The 21,898-nt window shown below is 32.9% G+C and overlaps 4 protein-coding genes across 5 annotated transcripts in view; all 4 read left to right on the top strand.

Moving 5' to 3' along the window:
• Positions 1–21,898, top strand: part of LOC108217784 (F-box/FBD/LRR-repeat protein At1g13570) — a 77,360-nt gene that overhangs the window by 28,297 nt on the left and 27,165 nt on the right. The window lies entirely within an intron of this gene.
• LOC108217150 (F-box/FBD/LRR-repeat protein At1g13570) lies at positions 6,198–8,550 on the top strand. Its single transcript, XM_017389995.2, has 4 exons — positions 6,198–6,318; positions 6,879–7,736; positions 7,841–7,999; positions 8,078–8,550. The coding sequence occupies exons 2-4, from the start codon at positions 6,885–6,887 to the stop codon at positions 8,444–8,446; spliced, it is 1,380 nt and encodes a 459-aa protein (XP_017245484.2). The 5' UTR covers positions 6,198–6,318; positions 6,879–6,884; the 3' UTR covers positions 8,447–8,550.
• Positions 11,954–14,461, top strand: LOC135152062 (F-box/FBD/LRR-repeat protein At1g13570-like). Of its 2 annotated transcripts, none has more exons than XM_064091536.1 (4): positions 11,954–12,280; positions 12,580–13,490; positions 13,586–13,744; positions 13,835–14,461. In XM_064091536.1, the coding sequence occupies exons 2-4, from the start codon at positions 12,630–12,632 to the stop codon at positions 14,171–14,173; spliced, it is 1,359 nt and encodes a 452-aa protein (XP_063947606.1). In that variant the 5' UTR covers positions 11,954–12,280; positions 12,580–12,629; the 3' UTR covers positions 14,174–14,461. The 2 variants fall into 2 exon arrangements, with proteins under 2 accessions (XP_063947606.1, XP_063947605.1); XM_064091535.1 differs by having other exon boundaries at positions 12,567–13,490.
• LOC108216213 (allene oxide cyclase, chloroplastic) lies at positions 16,420–17,813 on the top strand. Its single transcript, XM_017388908.2, has 3 exons — positions 16,420–16,549; positions 16,632–16,753; positions 17,180–17,813. The coding sequence occupies exons 1-3, from the start codon at positions 16,420–16,422 to the stop codon at positions 17,579–17,581; spliced, it is 654 nt and encodes a 217-aa protein (XP_017244397.2). The 3' UTR covers positions 17,582–17,813.

The following is a 21,898-nucleotide window of genomic DNA, read 5'->3' as shown; positions in this document are numbered from 1 at the left end:
CCTCTGGCTGACCAACAGCGTCCATTGTTGGCATGGAAAGGATTGACTTCATTCTGATGAACAGTGACATACTGATATGTCATCGAAGACGAACCCGCCTCTGGAATCCAAGCAATTGTTTGTTCGGCTCCCTTCATTTGTCCTTTCAAGAACAAATTAAGCTTTCTGCTCCAAGTTGTGGAAAAGCTCAGTTTGGCGGGGTGAACAAGAGCTAGATGTTTTAGGATTAAGCGTTGGGCACATAAACCAGAGACTGTGAGTAACCAGTACAGGCATGGCTACTAACTGTTATGCCATATTTTGGCATAGCCTATTTTCCTATTTATCTCCCAAATTCTTTTATTAATTCAGATTAATAATTAATTACTTGGCCACAAGTAATTAACCTTTTTCTGAAACGAGGAAAGAATCAACAATCACAGAAAATATCTCTAAACTGTATCTTTTAAATCCGGAAAGATATAACTAACTCGAAAATTATATCAGATTAAAATTAAAATCAATTAACTCAGCATTTAACGTAACTTATCCCTAAAGTCTCTCGGGATAGGCCCAATCCTAACAGAACTGCGTGGGCTTGATCCTATAAAAACATAGGTACACAGGCATCTTGGGATATGAGATCCGATACAGGAGACAAATCGAGACATCTCTCAAGCTCAGCGCCTCTTTTTTCATAAACCCTAAATCCCCAAACTCATAAAATTCTTGTTAACCAAAATCCTCCGTTAACACTAACAAAAGACAGGTCGTGAGACTGTGAGTAACCAGCATGGCTACTAACAAAAGACAGGTGGTCAAAATGGAGCATTTTCTTCATTGTCTCTGCAAGAAATGATATATAAAGTTAGTTATATTAAAAGTGTTATATACACAAGTAACTTTCTAATTTGGGGGAGGCACTGATTCATCTAATAGATATAGTAAGGAATATTTTTCAATAAAAATAAATTGTGGAAAAATGTTCAGATGTTTTCTTGACAATACCTCAAGTTATTCAAAAAAAAAATAATTCATTTCTTTGCAACCATTATTTACTAGGTTTGATATTTTTATGAATGGTATCATCACCAACATGAACATCAGGACATTTCAAGAAAAAGTTATTATTTTGATGTGATTATATATCAAATCAAAATCTAGCATGTGTGTGTATGTGTATATGTATGAGCATTTATATAAATGTTAAAAAACTTACATAAATTTTATACCAACCCTCCAATAATTTTCAAAGTGTATATATCTAGGTGTTTTTCTGTTCTCCGGGGGAGGAGACCCTAAACAATTCTATGTATTGAAACATGTTTAACAACTTCTTTCCGAGTATTTATAGACATTATTGAGTTGGTGAAATGAGATCAAGGAGATATTATAGATTTTATAAAGTTTTAATTACATATCTCATACTCATAATAATTGCACATCTCATATCTCAAACTCATAATGAAGATTTTATAGACATTTCAGATCTCAAATTAATTATAATATTTCATGTTATCCCTCATTTTCTAAATATATCATTATATAAAAGAATCTTGAAAAATCTATTAATTTAGAATTATACCAATAATTTTTTTTATATCTCATCAATAATCTAGGAGATATTCCAAGATTTTATGAGGTTTTAATTTCAAATCTCATGTTCATAATAATTGATTTTATTATATTTAATGTTTTGGATAGGCTAGACATGTATACCAATATCATTTTTATGATGTTTATCCTAAATGTGAGATTTTTAGAAATGATTGTGGATGGTTGTTAGAGGTTCTGATATATTTAGACTTGTAATCATATAATTACTTTGTAACTATAACATACATTTGTTCACTTTATAAGCACAATAACTACTACTAATTGCAGCAATAAATGATGATCTTTTGGGAGCTTGTGGATTACTCACGTTGTTGCAGTTGTGCCAGTGTATTTCGGCTTATTTTCGGATTCAAGACTTGACCCGATTTTCGACAACGACTCCTAACGAGGATGTCAGAACAGTGTATTTCAGCTTATTTTCGGATTCAGAATCGGGACTTGACCCGATTTTCGAAAAAGATTTGAAATTTGACCCGGATTGTCACACGTAACCTATACCGTATGCGAAAAATATAATAATCTATAAAATGCGAAAGGCTAAAACACAAAAAATGTATCCTTTATAGTTGAGTTCATATTGTGATGCCACATAAATTTATTTTTTTTTCAAAACTTTTGATAGTAAGTAACTTCTTGAGTATAAAGAAATTAAAATCCATCTTCATGCATCTTCTCACTTAATATAAATCTAAAGCCCATCCTTTTTTAAGGTTTTAAGAAATATTTTTAAGTTATAAATTACATTCTGACTTTAAATTACAAAAACAATAAATTTAAATGTTAAATTCAAATGTCCAATAGGAATTAAAAAATTAGAAAAATTAATTAAAGGCCACCTTCGGATTAAAAAGAATCAAATTCTTCAAAAAGATAATCTAAATTCAATATACATATATAATATATTTTGAATTAATATAGCTTCGTTTATTATATTGGTGGAAGCCCAAACTTACAACATTTTTCATAATTCTATCATTTGTTTCCCGAATCTGCAGTTCACCATTCTGCTGCCACCAAAACCAAAACCAAAATCAACCAAACAAGAATCCTATAAAGTTTATAAGTATTTTGGGTACCTATTTTTGCCGGAAAATTATTTTAATTCAATTAAATTAGAAAATTAGATAGAATCATAATATCAATCGATATTATTACACCAACACAACACATTTAATATTAGTAAGATTTTTCTTACCAAAAAAAAAAATTAGTAAGATTTCAAAACCTTATAATCGATTACAAAAATGAAATTGTGAAAAAACATTAATCAAAATAGCCAAAATTGGCCGGAAAATTATTTTAATTGGTTTAAATTAGAAAATTGGCTAGGATCACAAGATCAATGCAAGCTGCTGTTGCTGAATCTCAATATGGTTACTAAAAGATGCATGAGTACTATTCAAATGGCATCAATTATGTATAGATGACCAATAAAGCCATTCGAAACGGGCTTTCAGTTGTTAGTCAGTTATGATGTGTGGTAGTGAGTGAGAAGGCTGGTTTGGCAAAATTCATTCCCTGTAATTAATAAAGTTAAATCACAAGATGTTCTATTGAAAGAGATTAAATGATCTAAATATGTGTCACTTAGTTTATTTTATGGACACTAGCTGTAAATGATATCACAAAATAGTTTCCTGTTGTAAAAATTGTGCAACTTGTTAATCTTCCAAATTTGTACAATGATAATACTTGTTATGAAGAATTTTCAGCATATTGCTTCTTTTCTCACGTTCTTGCTTTCCCAATGCATGTACATTGGGAGGAATTCCTTATCTGACAAATCTGGAGCTAGTTTGAGTTGAGCTAATTGATCTTGGTGTTTATGAACAAGGAGCTATGTTTAGAAAACGGTGTTCATGCACCATAATTGCTACATACATCAAGGTGTAGTATTGCTGATGGTAAATGAGATGTCAGCTTGCAATACTTTCATGAAGAGCTCAAAGCCTCAAACAGAACACCTGAAATACCTTGTTAATAAGATTAAAAAATCTTGTCTAGTGAGTGTAATGTGCATTGAACGTAGTACATGACCGAATGGCATTTTCTTGTTGCAGAAGAGAATCGCAGAATCTAGTGCAAGAAAATAGGTTGCTATAAGAAAGATAGAATCAGTGAACTGCCTTTTGAACATACAAGAAATCCCCCTATGTTTTCTGCCTATACAAGATGCCGTGAGAACCAGCATTTTGTCAAGAAAATGGAGACATTGTTAGACCATGATTCCACATCTTATGCTTGAGGTTAAATTTCTTAATAGCATGTTGAATAAATTAGGTCAAGAACTGATAACGCATAAAATTGTTAGTGTGAAAAATAAAGCTATTATTCTCCACAATTGTCCATTCCTCAAATTTTCCCTAATAACTCCCGAAAATCATTGCAATGCTCAAATATCCATGGTTATATTGATCAGTGGATTCTGTTATTCTCAAGGAATGGTACCAAGCAACTTATTCTAAAGGAATAGACCAGCTTTAGGATAATTTGCTTCTCTGACGAATCGTGAGCTAGTTTTTGCTACTACTAATTTGGACAAGGCATCTTCGATTGTCCTGCACTTGAGAAGTTGACCTGCACCTGAGAAGTTGACCTTGATAAATTGTGCAGGACTCCTTCCAACCAACTTCCATGCTCTTAATCTCAAATGTATACATCAAATTTATCACAAAATAACTCTGGAGTATTCTTTAGTCAGGTTTGAAGACCTTAAAGAATAGACGTTCATACTATCACCAGGCTCATTAACACAAACAGAGACATCTATTATGGTCAAGGTTCTCGGTAGCTTACCCCAAATTGAGAAGTTGTCTAGAGGAATGGATTTAATGTTCAGATTCATTTTACATTATCTACTGTAACTTTACACTGCTTTTCGTCGAAGTGTTCGAGCTCTTTGCCTGCGACCTTTTTCTCAGTACTTAGGTGCAGGAGGTTCCCCAAGAGACTTTCTAAACCACTACCTTCTTTGAAGACACTAAATGTCTACGGTATAAACTTCCCTAATTTGTCAGAGATATCTTGTTTCCATTGTTTAATTTGAAGTGCTCCCAACTTGTGCAAACTACATATCAGGGTAAGTCATATGCAAACTGTATCACTAAAGCTACCATCTGACAATTTTAGAAATTTTTCTGTCAGCATAACGAGTTTTCTACTGGTGGAGATCTCAAGAACTATGTGATGGAAGATTCTGAAGATTCCACTGTAGATCTTCTTGAAATGTCATTTGCAGCAATTTCAGAGGTCTCAAACTGAGTTGGAGCTAGTCAAAGTTCGTACTAGGTAAGTGTCCGTTGCTGAAAACAATGCTGATCCACCGTAGTTAACAGACAAAAATGGAAGTGGTATTTAATAATGGCAGAAGAGATGCCGCATTGATATAGAGCATCAAGAGTGGAACTCAGACACTTGAAACACCCTGTTAAGTTTGATGATTTAATAAACTAATCGATTTGAATTATGATTATATGTAATGGATCTTCTTGCAGCCAGCTTATTTATATCTGGAAACAGAGGCGGATCTTAGAAGGGGCAAGAGGGGGCAACTGACCCCCCTTAATTTTTTTTTTATTAATATTATACATATTTTTAGGTTGTAAAATTGAAATTGACCCCCCTTAATTTTTTTGTGACCCCTTTTAATTTTTTTTACAAAAAAATTGACCCCCCTTAACTTCATAGCCAGATCCGCCACTGTCTGGAAAGTATGCTAATTTTGAGCAGCTTATAGCTTATGTATTACCTCTATATCTTTTCTATCTGAACTTATCCAAATTTCAGCACATAATTAGTATATACAACAGACTTAAGAGGATGTATAACTGTACAAATATTAGGGTGTTTGAGGTTAACAATACAGATTAAGTGTTGAGAAACTACGCCCAAGTTAGTGTCTCATAGTAGTCTCTGGCAGCAAGTCCATTGCAATGTCAAAAGTGGTGTTATTGTCATAATTTGCCTGCAAATGAAATAAAAAACACTTCGAATGGGTTGTAAATTTGGATGCAAATATCCATAATGCATACTGCGAGCCAAATTTGCATCTAAGAATGCATTCATGCATCTTTGTCACCTCGGAGCGACACAACCAATGCATCTAGCATTTAGTATCGGATTGAGTTAAAAATTAGCTAAACATTATGAACACAATTAAAAATTACTGTGTCATGTCATACTATAACAATGACTATAGCTATTTCACATTTATCATTAGATTTGCTTTTAGAAGCCCAATTTAATTCGCGACAATAATTAATCCAGCTGTTTGCAGAAAATGATCTATGATTCTAGACTACTTTGCAGGTTTATTCACGCGCTGACTTGGTTCTCGTATGGTAGAAATGACTTGAATTTATTTTAAATTTTTTGTGAAATATAATTGCAGAAAATATTTTATAATTAGAAATAAAATTTTATATTTAAGTAATTAATTTAAAAAGGAAATTTTTTGAAAATAAATTATAAAATTATATTTACATACGATTTAAAATATATTACAAATAATATAAAAAAAATTAAAGAAGAGCGAGGGAACAGGAGTATTTTGGAAACAATTGCTGATCAAAAACATTTAAAAGCCCAGAAACAGACAAGTGTATTGAGAAAAAAACAGAGCTGCTCGTGTATGTTATTTTCAATTCCGCTGGACTGGAGAAAGAAAGGGCGCAAACGCAATCGGGAGCTGCGCATCTCTCCGACTTGTCGACCAATAACCAGGTATCCTTTTTCTCTATCTATCACGATTATACATTGTATATTAATTATTGCTTATTGGAATTTGACTTGTAGTCTTGCCGTTTTCGATTTCGTTTCTTGAGTTTCGATTCGCTGTGTAATTCATCATCTCCTTGTTGTTAAGTTCTTTACTAATCACCAACTTGCGCTTTCAAAAGACGAAACTCTAAAAAATGTACCATTATATAGACACTCTAGGTTTGCGTTAAGTTGGATGGAACGGAACAAGCCGGGAATGGAATGAAAAATATAAACGCTTTCTTGAAGTTAATATATATTCATATCGAAATGCTAATTAATCTTTTATAATCAGGCCATCTGTTATTAATTGAAGGATAGTAGGAGACTAGTTTCTTGATTTAAATTGTCATTAATTTGATTTACAGGAGGATGTATGGGGGGTGTTTCAGGTGAATAGGGTTTGTTTTGTTTCAAATCTTGAATTATCAGGAGAAATATGTTTGTTAGATGGTAGAAACGTATGTTTAAATATGTTGGGTGAATCGATGATATTGAATATGTTTAGGGTTTTTTGGTTGCAGAAAAGAATGGCAGAATCTAGTATGAAAAAGATTCGTCGGTTGCGTCAAGATAGGATCAGCGAGCTGCCTTTGAAAATAAAACAAATTATCCTCTGCCTTTTGCCTATACAAGATGCTGTGAGAACCAGTGTCCTGTCGAGAAAATGGAGACTGTGTTGGACTACAATGCCAAATGTAACTTTTGATGATCAATTCAGCATCTGGTATAAATTGGAAGAATATTGTTATGACCGACGAGTGGTGACGATTAGATTGGTAACTGTGGTAAATAAAGTTCTCCTAATGCACAGTGGTTCAATCCTCAAATTTACCCTCATGCTGCCTCGAAGTCAACTTTGTGATGGTCAAATAATATATGAGTTTATCGATCAGTGGATTCCACTATTATCAAGAAAAGGTATCAAGCAACTTATTGTAGAGGAGGACTATGAGTTTCAAGAAACCATGGCGCATGATTTCTCTTCTCTAGATTTGACTCATTTAAGGCTTACAAATGTTTTGTTTCCCTATAAACCTGCATTAGGAGGCTTTGCGAATCTGGTTAATCTCGAGCTAGTTCATGTTACTTCTAATTTTGGAAAAAGCATATTCGATTGTCCTGGGCTTGAGAAGTTGGCTTTGATACTTTGTGAAGGACTCTTCCCTATGAACTTCCGAGCGCCTAATCTGAAATGTCTGCATCAAGTATATGACAAATTAAACTTGGACTATGCTTTAGCTGGGTTAGAAAACCTTACAGAGTATTCTTGCATGTTTTTACGAAGCCTACTGATGCCGCCAGAAACACCCAATGTGGTCAAGGTTCTTGGCAGTTTACATAAAATTGAGAAGTTCTCTTCAGGAAGGGAATATCTTAAGGTAATATTTGTGAACTTTTTCCATTGTCTACTATAAGTCTGCAACCTTTTATTGCTCACCAATGTCTAACTATATGTGCTCTTTGTCTGCAACATGTTTCAAAGTACTTAGCTGCTGGAGGATGCCCAAATAGACTTGCTCAGCCACTACCTTACCTAAACACACTAAACATCTGTGAAATGAACTTCGCTGATTTGTCAGAGGTTTTTTGTTTGCTTTGTTTGATTCAGAGTGCTCCCAACTTGTGCAATTTACATATCTCAGTGAGTCATCGTATGCCCTTCAACTCACTTTCTATCTCCATACCTACTTTATGACATTTATAATATTTTCTCTATCAGCATAGCGAGTGTTACCATTATGAGGATGAAGTTTGTGGGTGTGATGATGAAGGGGATCTCAAGAATTACTGGATAAAAGATTCTGAAGATTGTACTATAGATCATCTCGAAATTGTCACGTTCAGTGATTTCTTAGGTCTCAGATCAGAGTTCGAGTTGGTCAAGTTTCTACTAGGCCACAGTCCGATGCTGAATACAATGTCCATCCACCGGAGTATATACATTAAAGAGGATGTGGCATTAACAATGGCGGAAGAGATTATGCAATATTCTAGAGCTTCATCGACAGCAGAGATTAGATACCTGGATGACCCTGTTATCATTGATGATTTTGATAATGAGCTTTGGACTTATCTCTTTGATATATGATAGTGTGTATTTGCTATGCAGCGAGCTTATGACCCATACTTCTTTACAAATGTATGTATAACTCTATGAATTTTATGTGCATCTCTTCTCAACTTGTGCGCTTATGTAAAGCTTTTCCTAAAATAGTTTTTCTGCATGTAATATACTGGAGATATATGATGTTAGTTCGTCAGGGTTCTTGGTTAATATTAGTCTGGCATAATTGTTTGAGGTACATTTGTGAAAAGATATATAACATATATTATTTCTAATAAACTAAAATTAAATATAATCTCATTGCTTATTATATTTAATTGGAATAAATAGGATTTGTTACATTTCATCTAAATCTTAAATAATCAATTATATATGGATATATGGATGCTCGTTTAACCTTAAGGACATTGATATTTTGAACAAAATTGCTAGCAAGTTGAGTTAGATTTTTCCTTTTTTTTTTCTATAACACTAGTGTTGAGACAATATTTCTCCCAATGTTTGTCTTCTTCCTGTTATCATATTTTATTTAAATTATTAAAATATAAATGTAGTCTAAAAAATACATCAAAATTTAACTATTAAATTTTTTAAATTATTTAGTGCGTAGAAAAGTTTGTGAATTTATGATTTTGTCATAATATATCTGTGCAGTGAAATGATTTATGAGATTCTCGAAGACTTCGCAGTTTCATTCACCGGTATTAACTTTAAATTTTAGACAATAATTTAAAACTTTAAACATTAAAAAAATATTCTTTCACGAATCTATCTACTTATATATATATAATAAGACAACCAAGGGCAAAAATTGTCATGAAAATGGTCGTAAAAAGTCGAATATACCCCTACTTATCTCATATTTACAGGAAAGCCATCAATTAATGCATTTATTACATTTTAACTATTAAATACTATTGAATAATTATATTCCTTTGTTAGTTATATTTATGTTGATTGTATTTATGACATTCATTAATCACTCATTTATAATAGCATCATTATTTAATTAAGTTTGAGAGATGGTTAAATATTCTTGATTTATTAATTTTCGCAATTTTTTTTTTTGAATTAGAATTATATCATTAAACTCTACAATCAATTATATTAAAAATCTAGATAATTGAAAATACATTATTCTAAAATATTTTTAATTAGACTTGAGAAATACAGGGATCAGAATGAGATGTATCAAACTTGAGAAATAAGACCAAATTTTGAGTAAGACTCAAAATCAAGTTACGTGTCATGCAAATAATGTAAAAATCAATTAGGAGAATGATCAATGTTTGAATATCGACTAAGTAATTTCGTAACACCAAATCTAATAAATGAATTATTGATAAATAATCGTCATAAAAATTTCTTAGAGAAGCATGTAATATATAGATACGTTTTCATCAATAATAGAGCAATAGATGATCAACTAAAGGTGAAATGTATTTCCAGTCAACGAGTGACAAACTGTAAGTACTCACTCCGTCCCAAAATACATGTCACTTTTGACTTTTAACTAGTCAAATTGACTCATCTTTGACTGCAATTAGATATATTTTCTAATGATATTTTTTTGTTTATTTTTTTCAATTATATAATACATATAAATTGCAGTCAAAGATGAGTCAATTTGACTAGTTAAAAGTCAAATGTGACATGTATTTTGGGACGGAGGGAGTATATATTAAGGAGCTTAAAATCAGTTTCGGCTATGCATGTTCCTAGATAAAATTCAATTAATGGTTATCTATCCTATGATTATATGAAATCAATTTGACCTAAAATCAATTTTAACTATCGAATTTTGATTAAACAATCCGCTGGACAAATTAATATCAGTATAAATGTCTCGTATATAAATTATGTTATGTTAGTTCAAGTTGAATAAAAATATTATTAACATTATTAGTTGATTTCTAAAATAAATTTATATTTATAAAATTATAAATCAAATGTATATATTATACATAAATTAAAATCAAAATACATAATTTTAAAATAAATATTCATTATAAACTACGGCCCTGTGTCTTGCACGGGCTTTTATGCTAGTATTCACTGAAATTTGAAAAGCCAAACGTGCTTGGAATGTGAATATTGATGTCCCTGTTGTGTCAATGTTTTTAAAACTAGGATTTTTTTTTATAAACACTCAAATCTATGAAGCTTTTTCCAAAATTGTTATCATTTTTCAAGAAAAATTACTAAAATACATATTTACAAAAAAATATTGTAAAAATACGATTATACATATGCAACTATATCTGAAACTATCAACAATCATATATGTGATTGTTAGAAAAAAAATTATTTAAATTACATTTAATTGCATAATAAGTTGCAACTGATTGCAAGGGTGCGATGAGCACCCTTATGGTGCCAATAATAATATCGCAATTCACAGACTCGAAATCAATTAAAACAACTCAAAACAACCGTCAGCAGTCTATTTATATCTTTACACTACACTCTCTTTTCTCGATCTCCCTTCACGCCTCCTTCGTCTGTCTTGACCCTGCAATTTTCCCAAACTTCGACAACCCATCAACACGAAGAAATCACTTGCGGCAATCAACCCCACAAATACATACAATTAGGACGGTAAATGAGTTGATACGCTCGATAATCGCTCGGTGTTTGGTTCGAAAAAAGCTCGGTTCAAGCTCGGTTCGATTCATAAACAAGTCGATCTTGAGCACAATTTTAAGGTTCGCTTTATAAACGAGCTGAACTTGAGCACAGTAGAGTTCGACTCGTTAGTTCGCGAACAAGTTCGGATTATGAGTTTGTGAACATGGTTCGTGAACTCGGCCCGTGAACATGGTTTGTGAACTTGACTCGTGAACATGGCTCGTGGATGCGGGAGTTTTATAAATAGATGATTTATTATGAATTTATGATTCCTTAGAGTATAAATTAAAATATTGATAGAATTTTAATTCATTTTTTAAATTAAATTAAATAATAAACAAGCTCGTAAATAAATTTATGAGCATAAGCTAGCTCGTTAGCAAAATTTATTAAACAAGCTCGTGAACAAAATTAATGAGCGATTCGTGAGCAAAAATTCGTGAGACATGTTCGTGAGCGTAAGTTAATGAGCGGTTCGTGAGCAAATGCTCGTGAGACATGTTCATGAGCGGTTTGTGAGCCGTTCGTGAACAGAATTATTCCTTAATGAATCGATTCTCAAACAATATTTTTGGCTCGATCCAAGCTCGAGCTCGAATTCAAATTTGCTAATTTTTTAACAAACGATACACGAGCACTTTAGAGTTGAGCTAGGCTCGACTCATTTACACCGTGCATACAACCACCAATAAAAATAGGAAAATGCTACATACCCCAAAAAATCACCCCAAATTTTTTTCCCAAATGATGTGGCATACACTGATTGGTTGCACAATAATAATGAGACCCCCCTTGTATATTCATCAATCATCCAATCAAAATCTTCGACTTGTATGCCACATCATTTGGTAAAACATTTTGGAGAAACTTTTTGGGGTCTCTAGCATTGCCCATAAAAATATTGCAAATACAATCACAGACAGGACAGTTACTTTTAATCGAGTTTAAATTTTTGATTTCTCCAAAATCCGAAACCCACTTCATCTTACTATTAAGAGAGAGTGAGGGAAAAGAGAGCCCAATTCATTTCACAAATTGGGAGAGAGTGAGGAGAGGGAGCAAGGAGAAAGAGGAGAAGGGACGGGGAGAGAAGAGAAAGAGGCGTCGTATACTTTTTCTTTGCTGCTCACCAAGTCACAAGACTCACAACTCACAATTAACCGCTGACCCATGAGAACCCTAAATTCAAAATCACTGCTCCTCTTTCCTCTTGTGTTGCTAAGTCTAAATGTAAGTTGCCTTTACTTTTGTGTTATAGTAGTAAGATCGATTTCAGAATTGTTCAATCATTTCTTACTTCAGTTAATCGCTTTCTGTTAATATTTTCATGTGTAAATATTTAAAAAAAAATGTTGTTGAGTAGAAATAATGTGTGTAAATATTAAAAAAAATGTTGTTGAGTAGAACAGGTACTAACCCTAAATATTCAAAAAAGATTTTGTTTAGGAGTTGTTTAATTAAAAATGTATAAATGTGAAGTTGTTGATAACATTTTTTTTTGTTCAATTATTTTTAGTTTGATTTTTAAGAGGAGCTATTGGCGTATACTTTTGTTAGCATTTTCAAATTGGAGAAGAGAATGGCAGAATCTCGTAAGATGAAGGGCGGTTTTGTAAAGAAAGATAGAATCAGTGAGCTGCCTCGGAACTTGCAAGAAATTATCCTATGTTTTCTGCCTATACGAGATGCAGTGAGAACCAGTATCTTGTCAACTAAATGGAGGCATTCTTGGACCATGATTCCGCGTCTAAGCTTCAACTATTCGATGTTTGATTATGAAGATTCTGATGAAAGGTGGTTTAGTTTTGTTGAACCTCATGGTCGACAAATGAATGCGCTAAAATTTGTTAGTGCGATAAATAAAGTTCTCTTACGCCACAATGGTCCAATTCTCAAATTTTCTATGGAGACTCCTAGTGAATGTGATCCTCTAATAACTCACGACTACATTAATCAGTGGATCCCGCTTTTCGCAAGAAAGGGTATCAAGCAACTTGTCTTGTGTGACACTGAGCTTCGAGAAGTTGGGTTGCATCAGTTTGCTTCTTTAGACCTGACTCATTTGAGGCTTTTAAGTGTTTGGTTTCCATATACACCTGTAAATGGAAGATTCACTTGCTTGAAGAATCTCGAGCTAATTGATGCTACTTATGATTTTGGACCAAGCATCTTCCACTGCCCTGTGCTTGAGAAGTTGACCTTGATAGGTTGCCAAGGAATCTTTCATACTAACTTCCTTGCTCCCAATCTCAAATGCCTGCTTCAGATATGTCGTGAAATAACTTCAGATTTTTCTTCAATTGGGTTAGAAAACCTTACAGAATTTTCTTTTATGTTGACGTTTGTACCAGAAAAGCAGACAGAAACATCCAATGTGGTCAAGTTTCTCAGTAATTTACCTAAAATTGAGAAGTTCTCTGCAGGATTGTGTTTTATTAAGGTAAAATTGTATTCTCTTTGCCTTGTTTTACTGTAACTTTTATTACCAATTAACTTCTAATTGTTTGTGCTTTTTGTTCACAACTTGGTTCGAAGTACTTGGCTGCAGGAGGTTCTCCAAATCGACTTCCTAAACCACTATCTTACCTAAAGACTCTAAGTATCTGCAATATGGATTTCACTGATTCATATGAAATTTCTTGTTTGCTTTGTTTAATCCGGAGTGCTCCCAACTTGTGCAAACTACATATTTTGGTGAGCACAGATCTAGTACACTTCAAATCATGTGTTGCTACTTACTATAGCTTCTATTTGACGATTCTGATATATTTTCTCTATCACTAGGCTGACTGTTACCTTTACGGTAAAAAAGATCTCAAGAATTGTTGGATAGACGATTCGGAAATATCTAGTTTTGATAATCTTGAAATTGTCACGTTTAGTGATTTCCAAGGTCGGATAGCTGAGTTGGAGCTAGTCAAGTTTCTTCTTGCCCATTCTCCATCGCTAAAAACAATGTCCATCCACCGTAGTGAGGGCATGAAAAAAGATGTAGCATTAGCAATGACAGATGATATGTTGGAATTTCCTAGATCTTCATCAAGAGCTAAAATCAGACGCTTGATCCGCCGTGTTAGTATTACCGACTTCGATGATGAACTCTGGGCTGATTATTATTTATAATTAACTCAGCTTCTGGCCAGAGCTTCTTTGCACCATGGACCACGAAACAATGACATTGAAAATTTTGTTACAAGTGTATCTTATAAGTTTCTATCCTTAGGGTGTGTTAATATCATGTACTGAGACATCTGTCCCCAGAAATATTACATGTTTGTAAACTCTTGTATGCTGAAGTGCTATCTTTGGCCTAGTTATAGCTGTGGTACTTTTGTCTAGAATTCATCTTAATATTTATATGTATTCAATACTCTTAAAAAAAATATCACCGCCCTTGTCTTTTTTCTAAAACTTTTATCTTTTTTCTGGTAAATACTAAAAAGTTTTATCTTTTGTGTAGTGTATATAAATATGCATGTGTTGGTATATTTTGAAGGGAATGAAGGGTCAATGCCTCCAACCGATAAGAGATCTTAGCTCGGGAAGGAGGCTTATGCTTTCCCAGTTTAATGGAAGATTCCTGTCAGAATAAGGAAACTTAACTTGGGAGGGAGGCATATTCCATGCCGGAATAAGGGTAAGAATGTACAATTCCGGTACATTAAGGCTTTATGTGTATTTTTTTGACATAATTTGATGGCTATAAGCTTCTAACTAATAACAGAATAGAAAGAGTTCACTAGTAACACGTGGGATGAATCAAGGTAATTAGCATTTTCTTACTGCTAAACAGAATGGCTAAGTTTAAGAACAAGAATGATCGGTTGTGTTAAGAAAGTTGTGATCAGTGAGCTGACTCTCAACACACAAAAAAACTATCAGTCTGAGGTTTAATCCAGGAAATTCAGCATGTTGTATAGTGACCAGATAATAAGCTCTAAGATCATCGAACTTACAGAAGTGGAATGTCATCCCGGGGAATCAATCTTTAAACGTCTAGCTTTAAGGTTGCTGGAATAAATTAGTTCTACGCACCACAACAGGCCATATAACGATTTTGATCTACGGAGATTTGTCTGCACAAAATAAGGCTGACTCTGACTGACTATGGTAGCCCAGGTTCTGCAAAACTGCAGTCTTGAAACAATTGATTACAAAGAAATGTGAACATGCACATACCATATATACTCCTGATTACTGAATATGGATAATGGTCCATAATAATCTATTATAAGTGACATTATTTCAGCGTGAAAAACTCATTGAAGAGTAAAAATTTAAGAATGAGTGATTTTTTCGTTGAAATATACACTAGTCCCCATGCATTATGGTCAAAAATCTAGAAGTAATGTCATCGGACAGCAAAAAAAAAACGTTGATAAATACTGCATCATACGTATGTCAAGATGGGGACTCATTAAATAAGCAATTTAGGACAATTAACCACTTCATGCCCGGGCATTAACAATAATGAATTTCATAGTAACAAAAAGAAAATGAATAAAATCTTTCAAAAATTAGAAGAAAATTTTCAGTTCCCGATCATAGAAAAAGTTGTGACCGTTCGGACAAACATTTGTGCTAAATATTTGAAGTGTTCTAGGTTATATCCGGTAATACTCCTATGTTTCAAGTTGCACTGGGTTATTATCTTGTTTTAATTCGAACAATTTCTTCAAATACAGTATATGTCCGGCCCTTTACAAATGAATTTGTATCTTCGTCCTGCTGCTACCAGATTTAACGCTCTATGGTGATTATTGCAAAAGGTTTTTTAATATTCAAACGTTAAATTTCTGCCACAAACGTTAGTGAATAAACAGAGTTAGAATAACTTTTGACTTGCAACTTTAATTTTCTAAATCATTTTATTCAGATAATAATTAATATCACCTCACAATAATTAATTTCAAAAAAAATTCATACCAACACATGTATCGGTTGTTGCGCACTTTGTACATGATTATGTATGAAGTTAATAACCTCTTTTTAGTTTTTACCATATTTACAAGGGATAAACCCCATTTTATTTATTTCAGTAAATAACTTTTCTAAGTTTCGCTATGAATTACATTAACAAAATATCTTATAATATATAAAATCTAATTCAATTCAAAATTTTATATTAAAAAATATAACAAAAAAGTATTATAAGCTAGAATAATAATTTAGACATGAATACGATATGAAATACAATTCAATCGCAATACCCATCTGTGACGGTACATGTGATATGAGAATCTAACAAAGTGTTTGACCGCATACTTTTTGAGAGATTTGACCAACATGTCCCACCGTCCATTTACATATTCATCACGTTGATAATAGTTACTTTAATATTCACGCGTTAACTAGTTGGGCCTATTTATATGTCCACTCACCCATCTCCCATATCAATCATTCCCTGTACTATCTACTTTACAATCACAAAACAAATAAGCTTACTTTCTCCATCCTCAAATTCAATGGCTTCTCCCAGCTCAATCTCAGTTGCACCAGGTACGTAATTTCATTAGATATTTCGTTATTTTAATAAACTTTTTCCTGTATTTATCGACTCATCGAACTATTTTGTGTACAGTTAAAGTCCAAGAGTTGTCGGTGTATGAAATGAACGAGCGCGATCGTAGCAGCCCTGCTTTCCTCAAACTCAGCCAAAAATCTACCAACTCTTTGGGTGATCTCGTTCCGTTCACCAACAAAGTAAGATCCTCATCTCTTGTATCGTAATATATCAAATTCTTTACTAACACAAATTCCTGTTTCTCAATGATATTTCACAATTAAGACTGTTGACTGAACCCGTGAAATCATTTCATAATATATATTCACTCTGTTCTTTTCAATAGTGCTTGACACGTATTTTAAATCTCAAATAAAACATAATTTGATAAATTACATTAAATTTTTTTCTGCTAAAACAAGGAAATTTTTAGAACAAGCTGTAGACCTATATTTTATATGCACTTTAAAATTGTTTGAGATGATAAAAAAGTGAAAGGAACAGACAGAATACAAATCTTAATATACGAAACAGTTTTTACTTATATTTTCAAAATCCTACTAAAACACTTTAATTAATACTATTTGCTTACAAGTGAAAATAACTAAAGGGTGAAATGTACGCAGATCTACACAGGCGACCTACAGAAGCGCATCGGAATAACAGCAGGCCTGTGCATCTTGATCCAAAACGTACCCGAAAAAAAAGGTGACCGATACGAGGCTGTCTACAGCTTTTACTTCGGAGACTACGGTCACATAACAGTGCAGGGACAATATCTGACATACGCGGACACATATCTGGCTGTCACCGGCGGCACCGGCATCTTCGAAGGCGTGTCAGGTCAAGTGAAGCTGCAGCAGCTCATTTTCCCCTTCAAGTTGTTCTACACTTTTTACTTGAAGGGCATTCCTGATCTGCCTCAAGAGTTGCTTGGACAGGCTGTGGCTCCGTCGCCAACTGTGGAGCCGACTGCAGCGGCGAAGGCTTGTGAGCCTGGATCCACCATTGCTAATTATACTCAGTGAAGATCAAATGGAGCTACGGATGGGAATATGGGATTCGGACAAGATATTGTATCGACTTGTGTTGTTAAAATTAATGTTATAAACGTGTTGACCGGGAACGTTAAATTGGTGGATCGCAGAAGAAAATGTTGTTATTACAGTAGTATTTTAGTTTGAAAGAGTTTCCTGGCAACTTCAGTTTAATATATTATAGTTTCCCATGCAATTAAAGTTTCAAAAATTACTTTTGGACCGTTTGGTTTAATTTTAAAAAAATAACTTCTTACTTAAACTAAAGAAGTAGAGTGTAAGTTATTAAACTGTTTGCAAAGAAGTAGAAGCGGTGAAAAAAAAACTAATAATTTAATATTTTTAATTTTTATACAAACGGGTCAGGAAAATAAAAACTACATTTAATCTCCTGCTTTTGGTAAACAAGCTGGCACATTATTTCTGCAAAATCACGCAGCCCACACAAGAGAGGCAACATGTGTGATTGTTTTTTTATCCAGCCGACATGGCTTGGTTAAACATTTCAAGCCTCTAGACTCTGTTCTTCCCATTGTTTGTGAAAGATAAGAGAATCTTATCATCTGGAATTCCAAAAATGCTCAATGTACTTGGATTAAAAAAAGATTGAAACATTTTTTGTTTGTTACAAATTTAAAAAATATTTTCAAATACTATTTGTGGCGGAGAAAGTAGAGTTGAAACTGGAAAGGGGTGTGAGAAAGTTGCATTTTATAAACTACTTCTGTTTGCAACAAAAGTTGCATGATCTTCGGTGACCCTTTTGTGTATGTGTCATCTTCTTGTGTTTTGTGGGATTACGGTATAAATCGGTTTGATTTGAGCAGAGATGCTGTTTTCCTGAATACGAAGCTGTTAAATTTTGATAATGCAGTGTAGACCAGGCAGTTTTGGATACAACATAATAAATTGACACAAAATGAGACGAAATTTTTGTGTTTGGGTTAGATTTTAGAAGTCACGTGTGGTTACTTCTTTGACAACTAAACATTAAGTGGTTCTTCGTAAAAAAAAAAACATTAAGGCTTTGTTCACTCATGGAACGGAGTGAGGAGAGAATGGAATGAAAAATTGTTTAAAAAATTTAAGGAGAAAGAAGAAAGTATGAAATAATAGTGACAAAATATGAGTGTAGTTAGATTTCTTGTCAAAAAGATTGTGAAAAAACATGATGTAAAAATGAAATGAGCATTCTATTTTTAAAAGATGGAATGAGCATTCCATTAATTTTGTCCGAAAGATTGTGAAGAAACATAATTAATTTGGATTACGATTTTAGCTTTTAATATGTGCTTAATATCTAAAAAAACATGTTGTTTTAAGTAAGGTTGCTAAAGATGATTAATATGAAATATAAAAAATCATATTACAATAATTTATGAAAGGAGACAATAGTACGAGTAGGGCTGAGCATTCGGTCGGTTCGGTCCAGAACCGGACCGAACCGAAAGAACCGAAAACCGAATTGTTAATTTTTTTCGGACCGAACCGAACCGAAATTAATATATGGACCGAACCGGAACCGAACCGAAATAATTCGGTTCGGTTCGGTTCTTTCCTTAAGAACCGAACTTTTTAAATCAAAAACTGGATAATCACAAAGACTCCACTGCTACGGTCTGAACCTGCCTCCATTCTTCAATATGCTGCACGTCTGGCCACCAGCAAAAAACTCTTGATCCAACACAAAGTGACCAAACAATATTCAATTTACTACAAGTGTGCAGTGCTAATTAAATAAACAGATCTTACTTCTTGAAAGAATTGGGTCACAGCCTCCTCATATCCCAGTCGCAAGCATCTGAATACCAGAGTAACATACATGATAATACCGAGTCTGAATATAAATCGCGTATGCTTGATTAGGGTTTAGGCGGCTAATCGCGTCTCTGGCAGTGGGAAGGGGGAACTGGGTGTTGTGGCCTGTGGCTTACAACTAAAATCGTATAACATATGTTATATTTAATATATTAAATAATTAATATAAATAGTTCGGTCTATTCGGTTCGGAACCGAAATTTTTTCAAAAGAACCGGACCGAACCGAAGTTTATTTCGGTCCGGACCGAAAAACCGAAAGGACCGAATTTTTTTATAAAAAGGAACCGAACCGAACCGAATTTTCACAGTTCGGTTCGGTTCTTCGGTTCTGGTTCGGTTTTGCTCAGCCCTAAGTACGAGTGAAGTTCTCTTCATATGTGATGTACATGAACGATTAACCGGCAAAGAATCCTCAACATTAGAAATAAATAACCGAAAAATTCTCACGAGAATAGGATACCTTTAGTTCAAAGTGATTAACATATACCATAAATAAAAATTATAGAGATTGTGTAAACAAAGTTAACTCGAATGAGGTATTATTGATGTTTATAATTGCAGTCAACTTGATGATGATCTTGGTTATATTTGACCAACCTCTAGAGACGTGTCAGAAGATTTCACGTTATCTATGATCATATTAAAAATAGTATATTATATCTATAACTACTTAAAATAAGGACATTGCTAATTACCTGAAATTATTTTCCTAAAAATTTTCCAAATAAGTTATGTGTCAATTTGGGATGATTATTTTGGTGAGGTTGGTGTAACTGCAAAGGGTCCATGTCTATTTAATGGCTTGATATCCAATCAAAAGATGACACATGAAATTTGGGAAACTTTTGGGAATTTTTTATAAGCTACCTAACCTTTTCCTTAAAATAATAATAAAATACCTTTTTTAACATATAGATTGTACCATTGAAACAAATTATCTTACAACTTTAGCAAATTTTACAGAATATCTTACACGTCCAATTTAATCGATCATTTTTAGCCAACATCGTTGGAGATGCTCAACAAACTTATTGCTAGGGATAATATATACAATTTCCATCGCTAAAAATTAAGAATATATGATATTCATATTGAACATCTCCAATGAGGCTGGTTATAATGGTTTGCTAAATTGAATGTGTAAAACATCATGTAAAATTTGATGAACATGTAATACATTTTGTTTCAATGATATTAACTATATTGATTGGCTGTATTTTAAATATAGTATGTTATTATTATTTCAAGGTTTTATACACATTTGCTACAAATGTGTAGTGCTTTGATAGATATAATCATCCATAGAAGTTTGTCTAAAGTTATAGATAAGTGGGGAGTATGGTTTAAGTGTGATATTTTCATAAAATTATTTGTATATAATATTTTTGGTGTGCCATTTCCTTTTTTAGCCAAGGAAATGTTTAGAGTTACTCTTAAAATACACTGAACAATCCCACATAATTCATCATTTAAGTTCATAAAAATCCATCAAGATTGGAATATCATTAGATTTTAATGGAATTTAAATAATCTCAATTGAATATTATCAAAATTTTAAACATAATTTAAAATCACGATTGAATATCACCAGATTTTGTAACATAATTTTAAAATCTATCTAAATACCCAAAATTCTGATAATTTTTTAAAATCCTAATTAAATACCCTGAATTTCATAAATAAAAAAATATTTAAAATATTGATTGAATACTATTCTAAGACCAAGTCCAACAATATCCTACTAGATGCCTTATGAAATATAATAAAATATAGTGTTATAATGATTTAAGACACGACTTGTGTATTTTATCTCTAATCTTATGTCCCATAATTATGAGTAGATTTAAAATAAGTGTTTCTTGCTTAAAGTAAAAAAAGTGAAGTAGAAGTGAGAAGTTAGTTAAGACTTATAAGTGATTAAAGTGTTTGGTAAATAAGTAGAAGTCATGAAACAAAAGTTGGGAATCCTAACTTTTTATAAGTGCTTCTCCACTTTTTATATAAACGCTACGAATAAGTGCTTCTAACTTCTACTTTTTCCCCAAACACTTTAATCACTTATAAGTATTGACTAACTTCTAACTTCTACTTTACTTTTTTTTACTTTAAAAACACTTATTTTAAGCTCACTCAAACAGCCCTCGTAGTTAGGGATGACAACGGGTCGGATCGGGTCGGGTTTCCTAAGATCCAGACCCGATCCATTATATTTCGGTTCGGGTCCGGGTCCAGAAAATAAAGATCCAGATCCGATCCGTCGGGTTTTTTCGGGTTTCGGGTCGGATTCGGGTCTAATTCGGATACTTAAAAAATAAAAATAAAAATTATATATCTATAAAACATGTGATGATTTTTTCTTTTTTAAAATTTAGAAATATAAATAAGGGTTTTACATATTTCATTTAGTACAATAAATACGTGAAAGATCTTAACTTAGTTGTATACAATCATTCAGCTTATCATTTATTTTTATTATTTTTATTATATT

The sequence above is a fragment of the Daucus carota genome, chromosome 4 (assembly GCF_001625215.2).
Source record: "Daucus carota subsp. sativus chromosome 4, DH1 v3.0, whole genome shotgun sequence".
NCBI classification, from domain to species: Eukaryota; Viridiplantae; Streptophyta; class Magnoliopsida; order Apiales; family Apiaceae; genus Daucus; species Daucus carota.
Note: the sequence above shows the minus strand (reverse complement) of the source record. Positions and strands in the feature narration are given on the sequence as shown.

Bases quoted from the DNA above. Each gene is read 5' to 3' on its own strand.
- LOC108217150 (XM_017389995.2), top strand. From the start codon at position 6,885: ATGGCAGAATCTAGTATGAAAAAGATTCGTCGGTTGCGTCAAGATAGG. The intron at 7,737-7,840 runs GTAATATTTGTG...CATGTTTCAAAG, and splicing joins CAGGAAGGGAATATCTTAAG to TACTTAGCTGCTGGAGGATG. The intron at 8,000-8,077 runs GTGAGTCATCGT...TTTCTCTATCAG, and splicing joins TGTGCAATTTACATATCTCA to CATAGCGAGTGTTACCATTA.
- LOC135152062 (XM_064091536.1), top strand. From the start codon at position 12,630: ATGGCAGAATCTCGTAAGATGAAGGGCGGTTTTGTAAAGAAAGATAGA. The intron at 13,491-13,585 runs GTAAAATTGTAT...CTTGGTTCGAAG, and splicing joins CAGGATTGTGTTTTATTAAG to TACTTGGCTGCAGGAGGTTC. The intron at 13,745-13,834 runs GTGAGCACAGAT...CTCTATCACTAG, and splicing joins TGTGCAAACTACATATTTTG to GCTGACTGTTACCTTTACGG.
- LOC108216213 (XM_017388908.2), top strand. From the start codon at position 16,420: ATGTCCACTCACCCATCTCCCATATCAATCATTCCCTGTACTATCTAC. The intron at 16,550-16,631 runs GTACGTAATTTC...TTTTGTGTACAG, and splicing joins CTCAATCTCAGTTGCACCAG to TTAAAGTCCAAGAGTTGTCG. The intron at 16,754-17,179 runs GTAAGATCCTCA...AAATGTACGCAG, and splicing joins TCGTTCCGTTCACCAACAAA to ATCTACACAGGCGACCTACA.